Source organism: Clupea harengus, chromosome 21 (assembly GCF_900700415.2).
Source record: "Clupea harengus chromosome 21, Ch_v2.0.2, whole genome shotgun sequence".
Lineage (NCBI taxonomy): Eukaryota > Metazoa > Chordata > Actinopteri > Clupeiformes > Clupeidae > Clupea > Clupea harengus.
Genome location: NC_045172.1, coordinates 13,440,468 through 13,461,827, shown reverse-complemented (window position 1 = coordinate 13,461,827; position 21,360 = coordinate 13,440,468). Strand labels below are relative to the sequence as shown.

The window sequence follows — 21,360 nt, the reverse complement described above, 5'->3', positions numbered from 1 at the left end:
AGATGAGGAGACATTTGGACATTTAGAGAGCGAGAGAGAAATAAACAGAAAAAGAATGAGAGAGACACATACACAAATAACATACACTGTCTCTCCATTTGTCTCTTACTCTTTGTATCTGCAACAATTGCACACTAGCCACACACACAGACACGACACACACCCAGACATGACACACACACACACACACACACACACACACACACACACACACACACACACACACACACACCTAAACACGACACACACACACACACACACACACACACACACACACACCCAGACAGGACACACACACACACACAGACACTCACTGTCTCCATGGCATGAGACCTCCTCACACCGATTGCTTTGTGCCCATCTCAGACTAAGGTTGATCACTGTGAGAGAAATGTGGCAATGTGTTGCATCATAAGCCCAACACCATCACCTTGGAATGTTTAATGTGTTGCATCATAAGCCCAACACCATCACCTTTGAATGTTTAATGTGTTGCATCATAAGTCCAACACCATCACCTTGGAATGTTTAATGTGTTGCATCATAAGCCCAACACCATCACCTTGGAATGTTTAATGTGGAGGTAGATTTATGCTAACAAACCATAATCCGCGTGATAACCATAGAATTCCATTCATATGCTGCCTACATCCTGAAACATTAGAAATATTAGACTGGAATCAAATAGTGGGATCACTATGACCTAAGTTCAAAAAGCAACCAATCATAATGATGTGCAGTCTGACAAAGAAAGTCAAGATTCTAGCCATACAATGTGGCATGCAAAATGAACTGCCACTGTCACTGTCAAAGATTGCAGGATGCTTCAGAGGATATGAAATTCTCTCATGGGGGGGGGGGGGATTGATAAACATATTCACAATACAGTTACTGTATTGTAAACTGGGCATTGTTTCCTGCATATGCCTGCCTGACTGCCAAGGATACCATGAGATCTCGGAACTGGAATGATGAAGGGAAGGAAATGAAAGAAAGCAAAGAAAGAGAGCTAAGGTAGTGGTGGCCATCAGCGAGCCATTTCCTCACTGAAAGAGGGGAGCGGGAGATGGTCGTGGTTTTGTGTGTGTGTGTGTGGTGGGGGGGGGGGGGGGGTGTTTTATTCAGCAACACAGTGACATGTTTACTACACACACACACACACACACACACACACACACACTCGTGCGTGGGACAGCCGCCAGGCGTGTCAGCGAGCATCTGCTCCGAGAGGCACTGAGAGCTTTCACAGCGCAGAGGTGGGAACGTCCACCTTCTGTGCCCCGTCACACTCCAGAGCCGGAGCCAGAGCCAGCAAGGACCCTCCTGTTTGGGCTGCTGTCTCCGCTGCTCCACGTCTCCATGACTGTTAACAGCCTTCTGGGTCAGCCCTCTGTCTGTCTGTCTGTCTGTCTGTCTGTCTGTCTGTCTGTCTGTCTGTCTGTCTGTCTGTCTGTATATCAGTCTGTCTTTCTTCATGATCCTCCAATATCCCTCTGGCAATCTCTGTTATCAGTCTGCTATGTGTCTGTTTCGCAGCTTGTCTGTTTGTCCGTGTATCCGTGTGTCTGTCTTCATGATCTTCCTATATGCCTGCGGTGGTCCCTATCGTCAGTCTGTATGATCCTCCTGTTTCTCAGCTTGTCTCTCTCTGAATCAGTCAGTCAGTCAGTCAGTCTCGCTGTCTGTCTGTCTGTCAGTCTTCGTATATGCCTGTGGCCATCTCTGTCTCCGGTTTATCAGTTTCATAAGCCTCCTTGACTGACTGTCTCTGGTCTGTCCATCTCTGTCAGTCCGTCCGCCAGTCAGTCTCTCTGTCTGTCTGTCTGTCTGTCTGTCTGTCTGTCTGTCTGTCTGTCTGTCTGTCTGTCTGTCTGTCTGTCACATCAGCAGATGATCCATCCTCGTGGACGTCACAGCATCTCTTCATCAGACAGACTGGCAGCAGCTTCCTGCTCACCTCCATCTGAGCAGGCATGCTGTCATGAATCCTCCAGCCAGCCAATCAGAGTTGTACCTGTCCTGGCGTGGCGTGAAGTGTGGAGGGATGCTTTATGGGACGGCCGTGCTCCACCTTGCCCAGTGTCTCAGTAGTGGGGTGATGTCATCTAATGAAGGTGGCCAGACCTGTGGCTCTGTCATGCTGGTATTTGTCCAGTACCTCATCTCTCCACACCACAGGATGCCAATATCTCTATCTCTCTCTCTCTCTTTCTCTCACCTGCAACATGTATTCCTGTCTTTCACTCGCTGCATTTCTCACTCATTTTGTTTCTTGGTCTTTCTCTTCCTCTGCTTCGCTATTTGCCTTGCAGGTCACTCCCTCTTTTCCTCCTCTCTATCTGTCCCTCTATCCCCCTTTCATTCATCCTCCTTCCTTCTCTGTCCCTCTTTCTCTCCTTCATGTCTGTGTCTTCATACTTCTCTGACTCATCCTCTTTCTTTCACTCTATATCTCGCTATGTCTCACTCTCTCTCTTTCTCTCACCTTCCCTCTCTCTCTCTCTCTCTCTCTCTCTCTCTCTCTCTCTCTATCTCTCCCTCTCTTTGTGGTTGTGATACACAGTATGATGGACACATCCAAATGAACTCCAAATGGTTTCCAGCGGCGGCGGCACACACAGGCTGGGTGAAAGCCATTCTGCCTTTCAGAAAGTTATTAGTGCACAGAATGAGCGGGATTAAGGCAAGGGACTGCATTCCAAATGAGACACTCGTCTGTGCCGAGATGTGGGTTTTGGTCTTCTTGTGTGTGTGTGTGTGTGTGTGTGTGTGTGTGTGTGTGTGTGTGTCTGTGTGTCTGTGTGTGTTGGTATGTGGTTGTGTGTGTGAGTTAGAGAGAAAGAGCAAGAATAGAAAAAAAGAGAGAGAGAGAGAGAGAGAGAGAGAGAGAGTGAGAGATTTGTCTCTTGGATCCAGGAGAGATAATGAAACAATTAGAACCATCCAATATCCACATCCTGTCATGAAACAGCACGCACACACACACACACACACACGCACGCGCGCACACACACACACACGCACGCGCACACACACACACACACACACACACAAACACACACACACACACACACACACAGCCACCACCACCACATTCTTGCATTAACTAAACTGTCATCAGAAAGTAAATGTGTTTTGTGTTTGCTCTGGGTTATTAAGTGCCGGTCTAATGCAGGCATCAGTTATGCATTGGATATTTGACAACTGTGAAGAATAAACCTATTTCCTCCCCCCGAGCTTTTCTCCCCAGGCACGTCTCTCTACGCCATCAAACGCTTCCCGTTCTTAACGGAGGGGGGTCTCCGAGGGCCCCATCCCTCCATTTTGTTCATCCGTACCTCTGCTTCCATCTGTCCACGGCCTTCATCACTCCATCCCGAAAGTAAAAAACACCATGTAAAAACTAGAGGAAAGGAGGTTCTCTACAACTGCCTTTGGAACAAGCTTATGCATGACGTTAGATCGTAGATAGTACTCAAAATCTTCATTTTTAAAACCCACTGTGAAGCTGCCTATTGGAGAATCCTTAAAAGATTGTTTCTCAATGAGTTTTAAGTCATATTGATATCGGTTTATACATGTGCCTTACTTTGGATTGTAAATATATCTTTTTTTCTCTCGTTTTAATTCTGTACGTCTTTCTTGCATTTCTATCATTTCTTTCATCATCCCTGATATTAAAGTCTTTTCAGTTCTGTACATCCTAAGTAAATGACTTATAGATATGTAGAACTGTGCTGCTTCCATAGCAGAGCTTAGAACAGAGCCTGCCTTGCAGATGTATTAAATCATAATTAGACCTATTACATTGTTTGTACATTGCCTTTTTCAAGTTACAGAAGACAGCTAAATGCTGTTCAGTATGGCGTCACCATCAGCTCTGTGGAGTTCCCTACATGTAGCCAGAGGTGCCAAAGAGTATTGCAAAGTGGTATCCACAGTAACACTAGTTTAAACACAACAGAACACAGCTACACCGTCTAATGTCTGCTTAAATGCTCTTAAAATAATCACCGCATCAGTGAACTGCATTCATGCATTGAGTTGTAAGGACATTATTGCTGAAGTCTACAACACAAAATGCACAGCTGAAAGAAGGACACCACAGTGAAGGGAAAATGTAACTGCCTGAAACGAACTAAATGTGGAGAAAGACTTACACAGAACCTGACAGTTTCAGAGGAGAAACCATTGTCCCGATTTTGTAAGAAAACTTAGGTGTCTTAGCTCATAGTGTTAAATACCAACAGATAACCATTAGGAAGTGTCCTGCCTGTTGCCATGGCAATAAAGGGCTCTATATGAATCAACTTCATAAGGAACTAGCACAATAATCACAGCATGAATAATCACAGTAATTACAGAACATAACCTTGACAGTCATGATGTGTGATTACAGAATGTTCAGACAGATCTCAAGTGTAAGGTTGTCACCAGGAAGTACGATAAGGGGTCAGGTTTATCAGCACCTTGTATGACCTTAGAGATGGTGGCCTTGGTGCACATCTTCAGCGGAAAATAAATGGCCTGGCCGCACAGTCTGTGCGGTACGGAACAGCATAACCTGAGGCATCTCTTCAGCTATCTGACCTCACCCCCATTGGCTTAATCAGGCAGTGACACTAAAGAGGACATTCAAGGATGAACCTCTGGAACCTCACAGAACGACACACTGCACAATGCATTGGGCTCCTCTGATGGGCAAGGTTGCTGAGCAAACGGATAAATACAATTGGCATCAGGGTTTGGTAATAGGATTAGCAGAAGGCAGAAAACCAATACGCCTGCACACTGACAACTCACTCTCTCACAACAAAAACACACAACACACACTCACAACCATTGGTCATACTTTCTGAAGGACGGAGTAATGTTATTTTACTCTTTCAATTCAATTCACAATACCCAAATGACCCTTTTTTATCCATCTTGATTACATTTCCTGTTATCCAATATAAGTGAATATGCATTTGTGTCATAGCTAACACATGAGTGTTTTTGGATAATTTGTGAAATTGTAAAGGTATTGAAAACTGTGTTGTGTTTGTTGAGAGTGTGCCTGTTAAAGAATATTCTCCATATCACTTAACTACACAAATACAAGAGGGAGGCTACATTTTTCATTAGATGTTGGGGTTTAAAACATACCAAGTTCTGGCCAAAGTTACAATTGAGAAGAACTTTTATGAAGCAAAAGTTACACAAAACCATAATACATTAATGCTTGAGTTACTCTCCACGATGACTTGGCAATGTAGCAAAGTGAATTATTTCTAATGAAAGTAATGTTTTAATGTAAAGTGTTTCAAAGTAACATTCCCAGCAATATTCCCATTTGTCCCACATATTCCCACCGTCCAAAACTACACCCCAAACAGCGACACATAACCACAATGACAAGGTAATGCAACAGACAATAACAGAAAACAAACAGCCCATAAGCACACAGAAACATCATCCCAAACAGCATAGGCTAAACCCAGAAACATCGCACATTTGAGTGTCCATCAGAATTCAGCTCCATTACAAATGAACTTAAGGAGAGAGAGAGAGGGTCAAAAGAGAGAGGGAGAGAGAGAGAGAGAGAGAGAGAGAGAGAGGGACAGAGTGAGAGGGAGAGAGAGATAGGATGGATTGAATAGATGGTGAGAAGGGCATCATCTGTATTGTGGAGGGCGAAGAAGGATGATCTGCGGTTGAGGACAGAGCGAGGGGGACAGAGTGAATAATCAATCTCACAAACACATACAGATACACTCCACACCACACCACATACATTCAACATCACCAGCCAAACCAGGTCTAGAAATGAGATTCCAGGGTAATTACAGTCTGGTCATTGGTGGCAGTGTGTGTGTGTGTGTGTGTGTGTGTGTGTGTGTGTGTGTGTGTGTGTGTGTGTGTGTGTGTGTGTGTGTGTGTGTGTGTGTGTGTGTGTGTGTGTGTGTGTGTGTGAGTGACAGAACAGCCCCTCTACAAGGTAAGATTCCAACCTCCAAATCATTGCCATCCCATTGCCACACATGCACACTCACAGGGCTGATAAGCAGACTCACGCACACACACACACACACAACAACACACACACACACACACAAAGACAGTGATGTTGGAACCCCCTTCACACACACAGAGACACATACAGAAAGGACAGGAGCTCAGCTACTTAATGAGAGACCGCATCTGATTTTGAGACTCAAAAATCCAAACCTTTACACACAAATTCCTCCTGCCTATTCTTTTCTGATGCTCACAAGAGTACACACACACACACACGTACAGACTGGCATGCATCTAATAAACCATCCATGCCTCTCAGAGGAAGACTGTAAGTATGTGTGTGAATATGATTATGTGTGTTTCTGTGCCTGAAAGTGTGTGTGCATGTTGCTACTGTTTCAATGCAAAGTAACCAGGAATAACATTCATGCAAAGCGTCATGTTTTCACCTTTAAACATGACCAACAACAGCTCCTCCTTCTCCAAATACAGATCACACAAACATACACACACACCACCACCAGCCTTCCATTTTTCACACAAACACTCACGCACTCACACACACACACAGAGACCCTCTCTGTCTGAGAATCCATCCACGTCCAGCAGTGCAAAGCAGAAACAAGCAGAGAATAGCCCTCACACTCACCCTCTCTCTCAGGCTACGTAGCTCCTCTCCTCTCCTCTGCTCCCTTCTCTTCTGTCCACTCGTTTTCCCCTCTCACACACACACACACAGACACAACACAGCTACTGGATGGGTTTGCTTTTCATCGTTTTGTTCTCTCCCTCTTTTCTCTCTTTGGGGCTTCCACTCCCTTGCTTTGTCCTCCTCTGTGGCTTAGAGAGCGAGTGAGCGAAAGAGTGAAAGAGAGCGAGAGAAAGAGAAGAGCACACATCCACACAAAGAGCTGTTCTTCGCTGCGCTGCTGCTCCCTGTAGCATCCAGACAGCAGGACAACATCAAAGCGGCTCGGGGGGAACACTTGAGGGGCCCATTGTCTCGGCTCGCCTCCGTTTTTTTCTTACGGGCTCACCCCCTCCGCTCGCCTGCAATGGTACGGTCCAGGCATTCACGCCAAGCAGCTTTCACACATGCAGGGGTGGCTTGTCTCAAGCAATTGCTGACAAGCCACAAACAAGGCAGCCACCCCCTCCCCTTCTCTTTCTCGCACACACACACACTCACACGCACACACACTATGCCACCCGCCCTGAGCCCCTCCACCACCATTCAGCTCCTCCCATGTCTTCTCTCCTCTCTCTCTCCTTTTCCCTCCTGCCCTCTCTCTATCCCCCTCCTTTTCCCTCCTGTCCTCTCTCTAGCCCCCTCCTTTTCCCTCCTGTCCTCTCTCTATCCCCCTCCTTTTCCCTCTCTCCCTTGCTGCCCTTCCTCTCTCTCACTCTCTCTCTCTCTCACTTTCACTGAGTATCAGCCTCCCAAAGGCTGATGTGCTGGCACATACAAGCACACACACACACACACACAGACAGACTCAAACACACACATACAAACACACAAATGCAACTACACACTCTTTACCACACACACACTTATGTGCACACACACATACACACACACAGTGGGGATGCTTGGGGGTCACAGCGGCTCTCACACTGTGCAGGCAGCTTACAGCTCTCACTGAAAAACACAGAGAGAGAAGGATGGAGTGTGATGGAGGCTGGGGGCATCCACTCTCATGTCTGCCGTGATTAGAAACACACACACACACACACACACACACACACACACACACACAGAGAAGACAGGGGTGGGGGCAGGGGTTTAGGTAGGGGAGTGGGGAAAGGGGGAGGTGTTAGTTTCGGAACAATAAGCATCAAACTGAAGAGATAAAAGTTCCGTTTGAGTGTGTGATCCACTCTTCACAAAAACACACACCTACTCTCTCTCTCTCACACACACACACACACACACACACACAAACACCCTGACATATAATTGACATCATGTAAAAATATGCATTCACAGTTAACACCAGTCTCATTCACACACACACACACAGAGAGAGACAGCATATAGATTATGTACAGTCATTTATAGCACGTACACACACACAGAATTACCACAAACACCAGCAAGACCACCAAAAAGTGCACACACATAACATCACAAATACTGGTGTGTGTGAGAAAGAGAGAGAGTGGGAGAAAGTGAGAGACTGAATGAGTGAGCAAATGTGTTTGTGAATGAATGAACAAGCGAGAAAAATAGGTGTGAATGAGTGAGTGTCTGACAGAGCGAAATCTACCAACACACACACGCTCCCTCTCTCTCACACACATTCACTCATACAGACCAACACCCGCGCGCACACATGCTCACACAATGTAATCGATCCACACAAAGGGTTAATATTCAACCACTGCACTGGAGTGTGGGGAGGGGGTGGGTTAGAGATGGGGGTGGGGATGGGGAAGCAGACATGACTGGAGGGGTGAGGAGTGAGGGGGGTGGAGGCGGGGTTTGTGGAACTCCACTGGGGATTGGTGGAGTGCTTGATGGCTGAGACTGAGCTAAACTATCTGGCCTGAGAGCAGAGGGGAGTTTGAGGGGGACTGGTCTTCAGCTGCACCCCCCCACCGCCACCCTCCCACACTCACCCCCTCCTCCTCTCTCCCTCCCTCCCCCCAACACTGAAGCTGTAAAGTGGGCTCATTTTCACATCAATAAACAGGAGCAGTGTGTGATGTTTCAGCGTCGTTTTATTATATTATAACATTTTATCTGCCGTGATAAATTAGCACATGTGTGTAATATTGCAATCATATTCCTGTGGTAAATCCTGGAGAGAGAGAGAGCCGGGGTGAAGGTGTCACAGCAGTGGGAACGGTGTGAGATACGGCACCGCCGTGGTTCATGTGGCACTTTTATGGCTTTGAAGGAAGAGCACTCAATCCAATCGTCTCCACATGGGGATTTAAAGAAAGAAAATCTCAGCAGTGGGTTGAACAATGGTCCCTCAGATAGACCTGAACCTTGAACCCACCACCCTAAACATACAAGACCCTGCCTCCGCCAACTCCTGTGCTTACGTGCGCATTGCTCCCCCCCCCTCCCCCCCGCAGCCGTTTGGCGAATATTGTGTGAGAGTAATCAACAGGGTGAATATGAGAACTGACCAGGAGATGTGAGCACACAGCTCAGCGTCCATTAGTAGTTGTCTCCGCTGGAGACGAGGGAAGCCTCGGAACAAAATGTTCCCTAAAGACTTGCTTGGGCTTCCCATAAGGAAGGCTCTCACAACTGCAAACAAACATGAGATGTGCTAATGTCAGATCCATTTCTAAATTCATCTTACTTCGCGGTAGACACTCCAAGAGAGTAGGCTGACGTCAGGCCAAACACATCAGTAAAACCATACCGCCATCTTGTGGTCTTATTTTGTTCCTGCATCTGTATCTTTCACTGACTGATCTGTCCATAAGGTATCATGGAGTTCTGCCAGAGAGTACGTGATATGCTTATATTGGCATGCCTGAATTTGAAAGAGAATATGAGGGAAAGGTGAGCTGCGTATATTCTGAATGAGAAAAAGCTAACTAGTGTATCAAATATCATTGGAATTTGTACTATTTTTGTATGGTCTTTCTTTGAGAATTTGAGGAGATACTTGCAACAACACAAGTTTAACTGTCAACACAGTTTATTTGATGTTTACATGTTCACAGACCAGTGGTCAACCTTTGCTTAATCAAATCATGTAGTAATATTGTAGTAATATTGTAAGTAATATTGTTCTTTTAAACTTTATTATCTTTTATAACACATTAACATGTCATGCAGAGGTGAAGTCGGGGCTGGGCTGGGCTCTCTGGGGAATCTCTGCAGTTTAACTCTGAGACTCATCACTGCAAGAGCTGCTTAAGAGAACACGCTGATGCTTCCACGGAGCAGTCAGAACCACAAACTTACAATGCAAAGTCTAAGAAAAGGACAAACAGAAAGAACCAGTGAGAGGAAGAGCATTAACTGTTTAATGTTCATTGTTTACGTCTATTATTCAATGATGAATGTCTAACATTGTTTGATAATAAATTGATATGAAGAATATAAATGTCTAAGTTATAAAAGACGTGGTCACATTTTATTTGGGTGATCCCTTATAAACTGTTCACAGATGCTCAGATTATCTACAATTTATGGTTAAGGTTAAGGTTAGGTTTGGTTAAGGTGATGCCTCTGAAGGCGGACTATCCAAATCCAAAGTGTTATCAAAAATGTCTGTGTTATATGTTTATGATAAATGTGTAATAAATTGTTACTCTAGTACTAGAAAATCAACAGCAGACTGCTAGTCTACATTAAAAGGCCTCAGTAAAGGCTCCAGGGGCAGATGTCTGAATGCTTACCTGTCCATTTGCTGAGCCAGGAGTGCAGGCGTCAACTCCTTCTGGGCCACACGGAATCTTCTTCACCTCAACATCCATGTCATACTGGCCCCCACCAATGGGCTGTGAGAAACATTACTCTGTCAGATTCAACGTATGTGTGTGTGTCTGGGTGTGTGTGTGACTGTGTGGTCTTTCCTCTGTGTTTTTGGCATGTCTTATAGGTCTATGGCTTTTGACTTATTTGCTTTCATCCTCCATTTTCAGCTCTGAGGAGCATTGCGTACACATATTTCTCGCAGCTCTTTGTCTGTTTTGCTAATCGAGCTGGTGGCAGGGTGCTGTCTAAGCAGCCGCTCTCTCACTGGATTGTGTAGGCTATCTCTCTAGCTTATAACAGCAAGGGCCTGCCTTTGCCTGAGGATGTGCGTGCTCATTCCACTAGGAGGGTGGCAGTATCCTGGGCACACATCAAGGGGAGGTGTGCTCTGCTGAGTCCTGGGCATCCTCCCATACCCCTCTACACTTCTACCACTTGGACATGGCCGCCTCCATCCTCACCACTGGTTCAGTTGGGTGCTAATATTCTGTTCAGCCTCAGCTGTGCGGGATGCAATTATTGGTTCCATACTATCTATGTTGTAACCAATGAATCGACTGAAAGGGAATGTAAGGTTATACATATAACAAACGATATATATATATATAATAAAAAAAAAATACACACAGACATTATATATATAATAAACAAGGGTTCCTACATCACCACACGTTCCTTTTAGGCGTGAATAGAGGTGTCTTCAGCCAGACACTAGAAGGTGTGACTATCTACTGTATGTTGTACCTCGTTCCGCTCCTTCAGAATAACCTTATGTTTTGGGGACAGCACCCTTTACCCGACGCCATACAAATAAGCGGATTTCTTACAGAATAAAACTATATCTAAAGAGGGAGGCTGCAGAGCTCCTTATCAGGGAGCAACAGTATAGTGCGTAATGTACTGTACTCCCACAGGCAAAATAAAAGTGTTTGCACATGAGCTACTAATCTTTGGCTCACTACTATGCAAATAATACATTGTGAAATAAATCCAAGGTGTGCAAATAAAGCTTTCTCATTGATTAACCACTGACGACAGGGCATCTGGGGGCCCTCAGCAAGACACACAGACATGACAGTGACTTACAACTAGCATACCCAGTAAGGAAAGGCGGAGAGATAACATGAAATAACAGACACATATTCACACATGAAAATCAGAAACAGCTGTGATTAACATACAGTAATCAAGAGCCAAAGGTGTGGGGGAAATATATGAAATACAGACTGGTATAATATATACTTTAACATTTTATAACAGTTTTAACAGTTTATAATGTATAATATAGCACAGACCCAGAAGGGGAACAACCACATGACCATGAATCAAACACATAAAAAAAGTCAGACACATGTAGGGCACACAGAGCGAACCTACAGAACAGACAATGAACACAGACAGAGACAGAGAATGCAGACACTGGCTACTACAGTGCACCCGAGGTCTCACCGCCTTGCTGACAGAGATCACCCTTCTGATGCTGTATTGATGGGCCTTGTCACGGAAGCTGAGCGATTCGAGGGCAAACGAGGCACAAGCCTGGACCTCAGGGTCCTGTGGGTCCACAATCTCTCCTTCAGGGACCGCCACCGACATGGCAACCAAGGTTAGAGCTGCCGCACAAAGTAACCTCCAGGACTGAGTCATCTTGAGGCAGGTGGCTATCAGTGCTGGCAAGTGGGACCAACAAGTGCAAGTACCACACAAGGTGGCTGTGTTCAGCACACAGACACTCCTCCAGATAAACACACACACACATTGGCCTGGCACTGCCAGCAGCAACCTCCTTGTTCTTGCAGGTGTTTCACAAGAGAGTTGTACGGTGGCCGAGAGGTGCAAACCAACATTACAAAATCTGAAACACTTTTACAAAGCTTGAGACAAATTTACATTTTGGAAAACATTTTTACATATCATAAAACAAAATTACATTACCATAACACATTTACAAGTCCCGAAACAAATTTACATTTCAGAAAACAAATTTACATTTCAGAAAACAAATTAACAAGACGCAAAACACTTTTACAAGTCCCTAAACACATTTACAAATGACATTAACCGGAAAGGGAATGTACCAACTCCGTGATTGACGTGGAAGTGATAACAGAAGTGCTCAATTTGAGTTGATGGATGGAGTTCATGGTGAAAAAGCAAACTGAATGATGCCCGGTTATATGCTTTGAAAAAGGGGTCAACTGAACTACACTCTACTGCAGTGACACCTAGTGGAAAGATAGTAGAGTGCCGTGTTTTACAGACTGCAAAGGGTGCTGTTGCAATGTTAAAACAATGCTGTTGCAAAGTAAAAAAATAAAATTAATTTCTGCATATTCCTTAGAATACCTGGGTTAACCATAAGGCCATTTACACTTCACTTCTGGGAATTTCTCTTTTGAGGTGTATAATTCAAAGTAAGTAAATTGATGAATTATATGGATAACAACAAGCTAATATGCACCACCAAATAAATGTGCTCATGTTAGAAAATCACATAAACACATCAAGCATGTAACATGTTAAGAAACTAAGATCATTATAGAACTATGTGTGCTTAAGATGACCTAGTACCATTTACTAACATGGTATCTTGCATGCAGTGTACAATGGTGGCATACTGTATATACTGGCTATTGGTTGTTCACAGTTGTCCTTTAGGCTAAATGTTTGTGACACAACCACGCTCTCTGGGCATTTGAAACATCCTCTAATTATGTTTTATAAGACAATTGGAATATAACACATTGTATGCAATTAATAGTTATAGCATCCTGTAGATTGGAAACATGCACTGATCACAACCACCTGTTATTTATGGTCCTGTCAAAAGCTTGCACAAAACTTAAAGGCCACACATTTGCTCCAACAACTCCTTCTGTGTGGAACAGAACAGATCGTCACTCGCTGACATTTTGAAAGTAGCATGCTGAGTAGACATGTTGAGAAATGAAGACAAGAGATGAGATGTTAAGCATGTCCCCTCGTTACAACTCACCCCTTCCTACATCATAGCCAACAGTTAGGTTGATACACAATATCCAGGACAGGGGTTTTAAAACTTTTGCAAGCCGGGCCAGGCTGAAGACCAAGGTGTCTGAGATTTTTTGGTGCAACTGTAGTCCACGTAAGTGGCATTTTGCGAGTGATATGTGCGCGACCAAACGCTGCACTTGCGTTGCGCACCCCCAGTTTGAGAACCACTGTAGGATAACGTGAATACGAGGTAGATTACGCAAGAGAGTTCTCTGACATGACTTCATGCCACAGAAACGGAACATGTAAATTCCGATAATGACAGGCATGCTCATAAAAATCGGACATAATGTTATGTGCTGTCATATTAATATACTTGTTGTAGAAGTCCATGGTTAACATTTCGGTGTTGTTGTTCTATGAAATATGTGTGTTTTATACCATAAATATCATACACGAATGGCAGCTCTGGCGGCGTTGTTGCTCCCAACACGCAGTGAATCTTAGAGACCCGCTGATCCCTCCTCATGCTCATTCCGCTCAGACGTGCCAGTGGTCCCCCTCGGTCTCGTCAGCCGGATGTAGTTGTGGAGGATGCAGGTGGCCTTCACACAAACCTCTGCCTTTGCTGCGCTGACAGCAATGACCCGCCTGTACATCCTCCACTGATTGGAGAGGATCCCGAAGGTGCACTCCACCACCATCCTGGCACGGCTGAGCCGGTAATTAAAGACCCGCCTGTCTGTGGCGAGGTACGAACCAGGGAAGGGTCGCATCATGTTGAGACGCAGTTACTGATTTACTGATTGAGACGCAGTGCTTCCCGTCGATGGAACCTACACAATTTGGGAAACCCCACTTGTGGAGGAACCCATCAGCGATGGCACGCCAGCAGGGGCGGCCCTAACAGATTTGGCGCTCTAGGCGACCGTCACTCCTGGCGTATGTATTATCATCATTTGTTAAATGTAGCTATTATATAGTTATTAAGCATTTTGGTGAATTTGGACAGCCTGATATTTTTTTATTCCAAGATGCATAGCTCTTGATTAGTTGAATCATGTCTAATTAAACTGGCTAGCTCGCTCCACCGAAACTAAAGCTGTCCAAATTTGATTACTCAAATTGTTATGACGCAAAATGACGCAAATTGCGGTACAGCTGAACTTGAACTGGTGTTTCGACTGAATGGCAATAACAAGGAACGTCACAAGTCACTGGCTAGCTAGCGTTAGCTAACTAGCAAGATTACATACAATCCATTCGAGTTGACAATAAAACACTTGGATTTTTACCAGTATTCCTCACTTGTTGACAAGTTGCGGTGTTTGGCTTCCTTAATGGGTGTGCTATGCAATGAGTAAGATATGTGTAGTGTTGTTGCACTGGCTATTGGCTTTATATGTGCACCCCTATTTTAATCGTGTCTTTTTTGTATAATGTAGAATGAATGGACATATAATTTTTTATATACCCGCCTCTGTAAAATCCTTAAAGAACTATGTGACCGGGAGTAGGAAAACTTTCAATGATAAGGTACATCTTTTCTTCTTAACTCCACTAAAGTGCCGGGGGCAATTCACGCATTCGTGAACGTTTTCTTACCTGGAATTCATTCTAGGCTAGAACAGGATTTAAGGATTTACCTTTCTCCTTGGCACGTTTCTCTTCTTCTTCCTTTCTTTTCTTCTTAAATTGCGCCCCAGATGGCTTTTGCCTCTTGATTATTTTGTTCTTCAAAGTTTCTTGAACACACACACACTCTAACCAAACGCCTCACTGTGCTAGCATGTTCTGACAACACCAAGGACGTACGTACCCCTTCCGTTTTCGATTTTTGGCTCATTTTACCCTAATGTTAGATTTTTTTTATGTCAAAATATTGGTTGGAGATATAGAAGGGGGCTAAAAAAAAACTCTGTCCAGCAAAAAAAAAACACAATTCTTGTTTTTTTTTTTTTTTTGCGCCCCCCTCTGAGTGGCGCCCTAGGCGACCGCCTATACCGCCTGTAGGAAAAACCGGCCCTGACCTTAATCTATGTTACCATTTAAGAGGCTCCATGCATGTATAATAGTGTAGCGATCTCAGGCACTACTCAGAGAGGGGTTTTATTGCTTAACATCCATGGGAACCTAAATCACAAACCGCGAGCACGAAGAGGCTAAAGGTGTCCCCGCCCCCCGGCTATACTCTGCCAGCTCCCCGCAGCCTAGACCTAGTGTAACAATAAATACTATTTTACATAAGAAATAAAAAAGTGCAGGAATGTAACTACTGTAAGTGCGTGTTAAGTACTAGTTAGAAGAGATGGCATTAGAGGAAGGATAAGGAGAGGAAGGAAGTGGAAGGGAGAGGAAGTGCAAGTTAGGAGAGGAGGTGCTCCTTGAAGAGTTAGGTCTTCAAGAGCTTCTTAAAGGTAGAGAGAGACGCCCCCACTCTGGTAGTGCTAGGCAGCTCGTTCCACCAACGTGGAACTACGAATGAGAATAGTCTAGATTGCCGTACTTGTACAGTCAGCAGTGTTAAACGCTCCTGGGGGTAATATTTGCCCTCACAAGAGCATTTAAGTAGGTGGGAGCAGAACCAGCAATCACTCTGTATGCAAGCGTAAGTGACTTGAACTTGATGCGAGCAGCTACAGGCAGCCAGTGGAGCTCGTATGAGTAGCGGGGTGACGTGTGCCCTCTTCGGTTGGTTGAACAACACATGCCGGCAGGCCCGTTAGAAGGGCGTTGCAGTAGTCAAGGCGTGACATCACCAAGGTTTGTACCAGCAGCTGGGTGGCATACTGGGTTAGGTACGGCCGGATTAGCCCCACCCCCTTTTTCCCTCTCCTCTCTAGAGCAATACAGAGAGCGTTGCAGCTGTTCTACGCGGCAGGTCGCCGGATCTGAGTCCTCTTCTTTGTGCACTGCATGCCATATTCAAAGTGCTAACGTGCACCTCACCATTTGCTGTGATCCCTTTTTGCCATATCTGTGCCTAGGTGTGTTGTGTGTATGTATGTTTGTGTGTGGATGTGTGAGTAGGCACCAGAGTCAAGAGCACGGGTGGTGTGTTGGTCTCACTCCTCTTCCAGGACAGGTCACCCCCCCTCGACAGCTGCTCCATGTAACCCCCTTCAGTGCCCCCTACCCTTCTGGTGGCAGCCATTACCCTTCCCTCTTGCCAGATGGCTGCTTATCTTGTTGTGGCCTGATGGTTTATTATCATTGAACCATGTATTAATAAATATTGTTAATTGTTCTATTGAAATAACACGTTTTCTGTCTTCACTTGAGCGTATCAGTGTGTGTGAGCCCGCTTGTCTCTGTAAGAGGTCTAGTTGGACATCCGGTATATCTTGGTGTGACAGACCCTAGGTGGCGTAGTTGAGCACTTCAGAGCCAAGACCTTAAAGCCTGTAGGTCACACTACCAAGCGACATGCATGCCACAGACAGGTAGGCTGTATTCCAAACACACAGCACGGCTGTTTGTTTTCCTCATCTTATCTATTGTAAACTTTCTCGTGAAGTTTGAGAAGACGGATAAAATCGCCTACAAGAAAATTTGAGTAGCCTACTGTGCATGATGTTAAATAATTCTGTTTAAGGTGAAGAGGGAAAATGCGTCGTCTTAGAGTCAGTACATTTCTGACGTGAGTCATGTCAGGGAGACCATGTACCAGTGGTCCTCAGGTTTCATAAGAAGAGTGAGAGTTAAAAGTCCCTCGTGTTGCCTGAGGCAAGCGACACGATGTAGTCCACTCTTTTTCTGCTTTGACATATCTGTAGCAACATCTTTATTTTTACCAGACAAGACAACAATTTGTTAGAAAAGACTGACTGATAACTACATTTTAACTCACCAACTGTTTGCCTAGGTTTTCTACTTGGTGCAGGTGTCAGTGAAGCACAGGTGCAAGCCAGTTTAATGACCCTATTATGATGTCATAATGGCCCAATGTAAGTCAATGGGAAAATTTGTATTCGTTTTTCTTTAATATTTTAAAAAGTATAAAGTTTAGAAAAATGAAAAATACATAGCATAAGTGTCCTTTACAAGACCTACGCGCCAAAGTTTGAACGGAGTTTCTAAGTTAAGCGGTTCGAGCTGAATTAAGTGCAGAAGTCGGTACAAAGAATAAGAAGAAGAAGTAGAAGAAGTAGAAGAATAAGAAACGAAGGAATAACAATACAGGGCATTTCATGCACTGTAATTAACTAATTAATCTCACATTTTGAAATTCATTAATCTAGATTAATCGCGATTAAAAGTTTGTTTGTCTGTTGTTTTTTTTTAATCAAATGAGCTGTGACACCCAGGTAATTGTCATTGATGACTGATGTCCAGTGGTCACCAGTAAGGGTGACGGTGGCAGCTTGCTCGAGGAGCTGAATTTTTCGTGCTCTCTCGCCGTCATAAAAGGAATGTATGCGAGACACAATGGTGCCCCTCGACGGTAAATCGTAAGAGTTGTCTCCTGAAGCAATTCAAATCACCTCAGTCAGCCCAACGTCCTTAACTATGTTGATGGTCCGACAGTCACCGGCAACCCAAACTGCTAAAGCGTTGGTAACCTTTTCACAGACTGGTCTAGTTATTTTACTAGAGAAGTCGTAGAGTGTGGGTTGGCGACCATCTAACCTGGGACTGCTTTCTGTCGGGTGCTTTGCATTAAGGTGATAACTTAAAGACGAGCTGCTTCTGTGATAGCTAAATTCAATTTGACAAATGCTACATACAACTTTAGTTTTGTCGATTGTTCCGTAATTTTGCCTATTAAACAGAAACTTTCCGCCCAACAATCCCTCAGCTCTCTCCATCTTCAACTACCGCAGTGGTTCTCAAACTTTTTCTGTCATTCCCCACTTTGAACAAGGGGGGCTTTTGGTAGGCCAAGCCCCCTACTTAATTTGCCCGAGGGGACACAGGTTCAAGTCTGGCCTGATGTAATTTCCCAATAATCTCCCCACCTCTTCTCCGCATCGCTTCCTATCATAACTTCATAACTATCCAAATAAAGGCATTTAAAAAAAAAATATATATATATATATATATATATATATATATATTAATTTTAATTTTTTTTTAAAAGTTGCGTTAATTGCGTTAAAATACTTTATCGCGTTAATCGCAGCCGCGTTAATCGCGGCCGCATTAATCGCATAGATTAACGCGTTAACGCTGACAGCCCTAGTTAAAATGCTTACATTAAAACTTCAAAACTTCCGGTTGACTTCCATACTCTATTGCAGCAGTCTATTATATCAAATGTGTGACATCGTATGCACCAGTGTTTATCTTTCGAACACTACATATATGGTATATACTATACCAATAACCATTATACACGCAGTATCCAATCATAAGAATCTCTCATGTGTATGTACACGAAGGACTTCTGAAGTCAAGGTCACAAACACTTCTTTAAGTTTTCACAGACTGCCATTGGGAGACAGTTACATGCTGAAGTTTGACTTAGAAAACTAGCCCTGTGTTCTACCAAAGATGACAGGTTAAGCATTTATCTTACATGTCTTAACATTTTACAATTCCTTTCTTTGAGACACGACTGACGTGAAGGGTACATTTTATTGGAATTCACATTCAGTTGGCCACCCTCAAATGGGTTGTAGGCCTACATTCTTGCACATATTTAAGCACCCTTTGGTTTTTAACGGTCATGACAGGACCTTCTCCTGTGGTACGCTAGCCCAGCAGCAGCCACAACAACGCCTATTCCCAGTCCGAAGACCCCAAGGAGTATCTGATTCCGTTCACCTTCAGGCATTGTAGGATCTGCAAAATACAGATTTCAGTTGGTTATCAGCTTATAGTATCCTCTTTAAGAAGCACTTCAAATGCAATGCACTATATACCATGTAGGCTTTGTCATAGCCATGATATTGGTAGGGTCGCAGGTGCTTTGTAAATGTAGTCAGATACAGATGAAATTCAGAAACATTAGATTTAAAGTAATTTGTCCTACCCCAGTCAAACACCATAGGCTCTTTGAAGCTGAGATGCTCCAACAGACAGGACAGTCTCTCTCCCGCTTTAGGGAAGTACTCTAAATAAGAGTGAAACTGATAGAACCAGTCTCCATCTGCTAGCTCCTCTGTGGAGGTGACATCCGCTGTCACCACTTGGCCATCTCTAAGCCATGTCACCTTGATGTTCTTAGGGTAAAACTTGTGTGCGCTGCACATGAGCATAGCTGGTTGGTTGCCTCTGTGAGACTTGATCAATCTGAGTCTCACATATGGCTTGACTAGGAGGAGGGGGAGGGGATGTTAGAGCCTTAAAACCATAGCACCACATGGTATAGTCCACAAATTGTGTACACATAAAGTATAGTTCATAGTTTCTAAATCTAAGTGGTTTGAGACACATATTGTGTTTTAAAAAGAGTATTTGCTATTTACAGTATTCATGCATAGTCACTCGATGGGCCAAAATACTACTGTTCTTGTGTTCCAACTGTCTCAAGACAGCAACATTAGTTTAAACATGTAGTCCACCTGTCAAACTAATTTCTCATAGATCAACATTCAAGATTCTAAATGGTAAGTGTTCCTTTGCATTTAATTTGCAAGACTCCAAAATGAGAAGATGTTCTTGTTTAGGCTGAAAAACTACTCTATATCACTTACCTGCCTTGTCAAATATATTTTCGAAGAAAATAGTGCCAGGATGTTTACAAAAGTTGTGAACAGAACTGTGTCTCCATGCCAACAATATGGGGTCATTGTTAAATGCCTCTGCATTTTTCATGCCGAATGCTGTATATCCGGTGAATTTGTTGAGAGTGCTGTTGTAGTCCATAACCTTCACTTTGTTAACGTAAGTGCTGTAGATGTACTCAACATCATGGAAATCCCTGTGGTTATAGTGACATGTATCAGTTGTCAACAGGAAGTGAGCGCCTGTATTCAAAGAGTGGAATCAAACGACATGTGTTCACATTCACAATATGCATATTTGTCATTTAAAGTCCTAGATTATTCATTCATACTGGAGGGACCAAGTCATTTCTGTTAAACACTACATGAGGGAATAACTGAAACGTTTTGAAAACTGAAATGTTCTGGAAGTGTAGATTTGTGGGGGAAAAAACTCACTTGTTTGAATGAAGATCGAAAATCCCAGGAAGTTAAGAAATAACACGCAAAGCTGTGAACACATTCTCACTGCCAATTCAGTTTCAGAGGAAAGGAGTAACAATCATGCAACCGAAGAACAGGTTTATTTGGAAAATGGGAACATGTGTTGTCATGATATCCACAAAAGCAGAAGAGTAGCATACTTCTTATTGGCCAATAGAGATGGAATTCTGATGTCAGGTGTCATATCTCACAAGTTCCTCTTAGGTCACCCACTGTAATGGCGGTGATAAGGACTGGTTTGGGCATTTGGTTGAATCTTACAGTCTTGGCTTGGTGGAAAGGCTCCAGTCTGGGCTGCCACAGAGAGTAGGTGTGGCAGGTATCTGATACATTCCTGTGAATGTTCTTCCCCTTCAAATAACATGGCGCTGCTGGTTCTTCATATATTGCTACTGACTGCAGTAACTTCAAAGAGTGAAGGTAAGAATCACTGCAAAGGGACATTTTCAGCTCTCATTTTCAAGATAATCTTTTTATTATCGTCTTTTAATTCCATTTTCTGTACTGGGTGGTCCCTGACCGTGCATTGAGAAATGTAGTTTCACTGTGGGAATCATTTTTTTGTCTAACAACAGTGGTCTTCAGGTTGCATCATAACACTATACTCTAACATCGGCACAATTTACATTTGACAACATCGTTATTAACACAGGCAACAACAGTTTTAGCAAAATAAATACATTTTATGCAGCATTACATAAAATCAGACATAATGAAATAATGATTGTAATAATGTATTTAAATATGGATAGGTGTGTTTAGTAAATATCTAGGAAATGTGAGTCT

At 43.8% G+C, this 21,360-nt stretch overlaps 3 protein-coding genes across 3 annotated transcripts in view; all 3 read right to left on the bottom strand.

The window, feature by feature from the left end:
* The window catches only part of LOC105911894 (B-cell CLL/lymphoma 9 protein-like), a 46,828-nt gene extending 39,467 nt beyond the window's left edge, over nucleotides 1–7,361 (bottom strand). The window contains exon 1 of the mRNA XM_031558325.2: nucleotides 6,650–7,361. The gene's annotated coding sequence lies outside the window, so the exon portion shown is untranslated. The remainder of the gene's footprint in view (nucleotides 1–6,649) is intronic.
* Nucleotides 7,362–9,647: 2,286 nt separating this feature from the next.
* On the bottom strand, nucleotides 9,648–12,246 carry LOC105911811 (cystatin-like). The gene is made up of 3 exons (XM_012840645.3): nucleotides 11,900–12,246; nucleotides 10,372–10,473; nucleotides 9,648–9,944 (listed from the first exon to the last, which is right to left on the bottom strand). The coding sequence occupies exons 1-3, from the start codon at nucleotides 12,095–12,097 to the stop codon at nucleotides 9,852–9,854; spliced, it is 393 nt and encodes a 130-aa protein (XP_012696099.1). The 5' UTR covers nucleotides 12,098–12,246; the 3' UTR covers nucleotides 9,648–9,851.
* A 6,812-nt stretch (nucleotides 12,247–19,058) lies between these two features.
* On the bottom strand, nucleotides 19,059–20,820 carry LOC105903846 (rano class II histocompatibility antigen, A beta chain-like). Its single transcript, XM_031559195.1, has 4 exons — nucleotides 20,766–20,820; nucleotides 20,062–20,334; nucleotides 19,398–19,703; nucleotides 19,059–19,207 (listed from the first exon to the last, which is right to left on the bottom strand). Exons 1-4 carry the CDS (start codon nucleotides 20,818–20,820, stop codon nucleotides 19,083–19,085), a joined length of 759 nt encoding a protein of 252 aa, XP_031415055.1. The 3' UTR covers nucleotides 19,059–19,082.
* Between the last annotated feature and the right edge of the window lie 540 nt (nucleotides 20,821–21,360).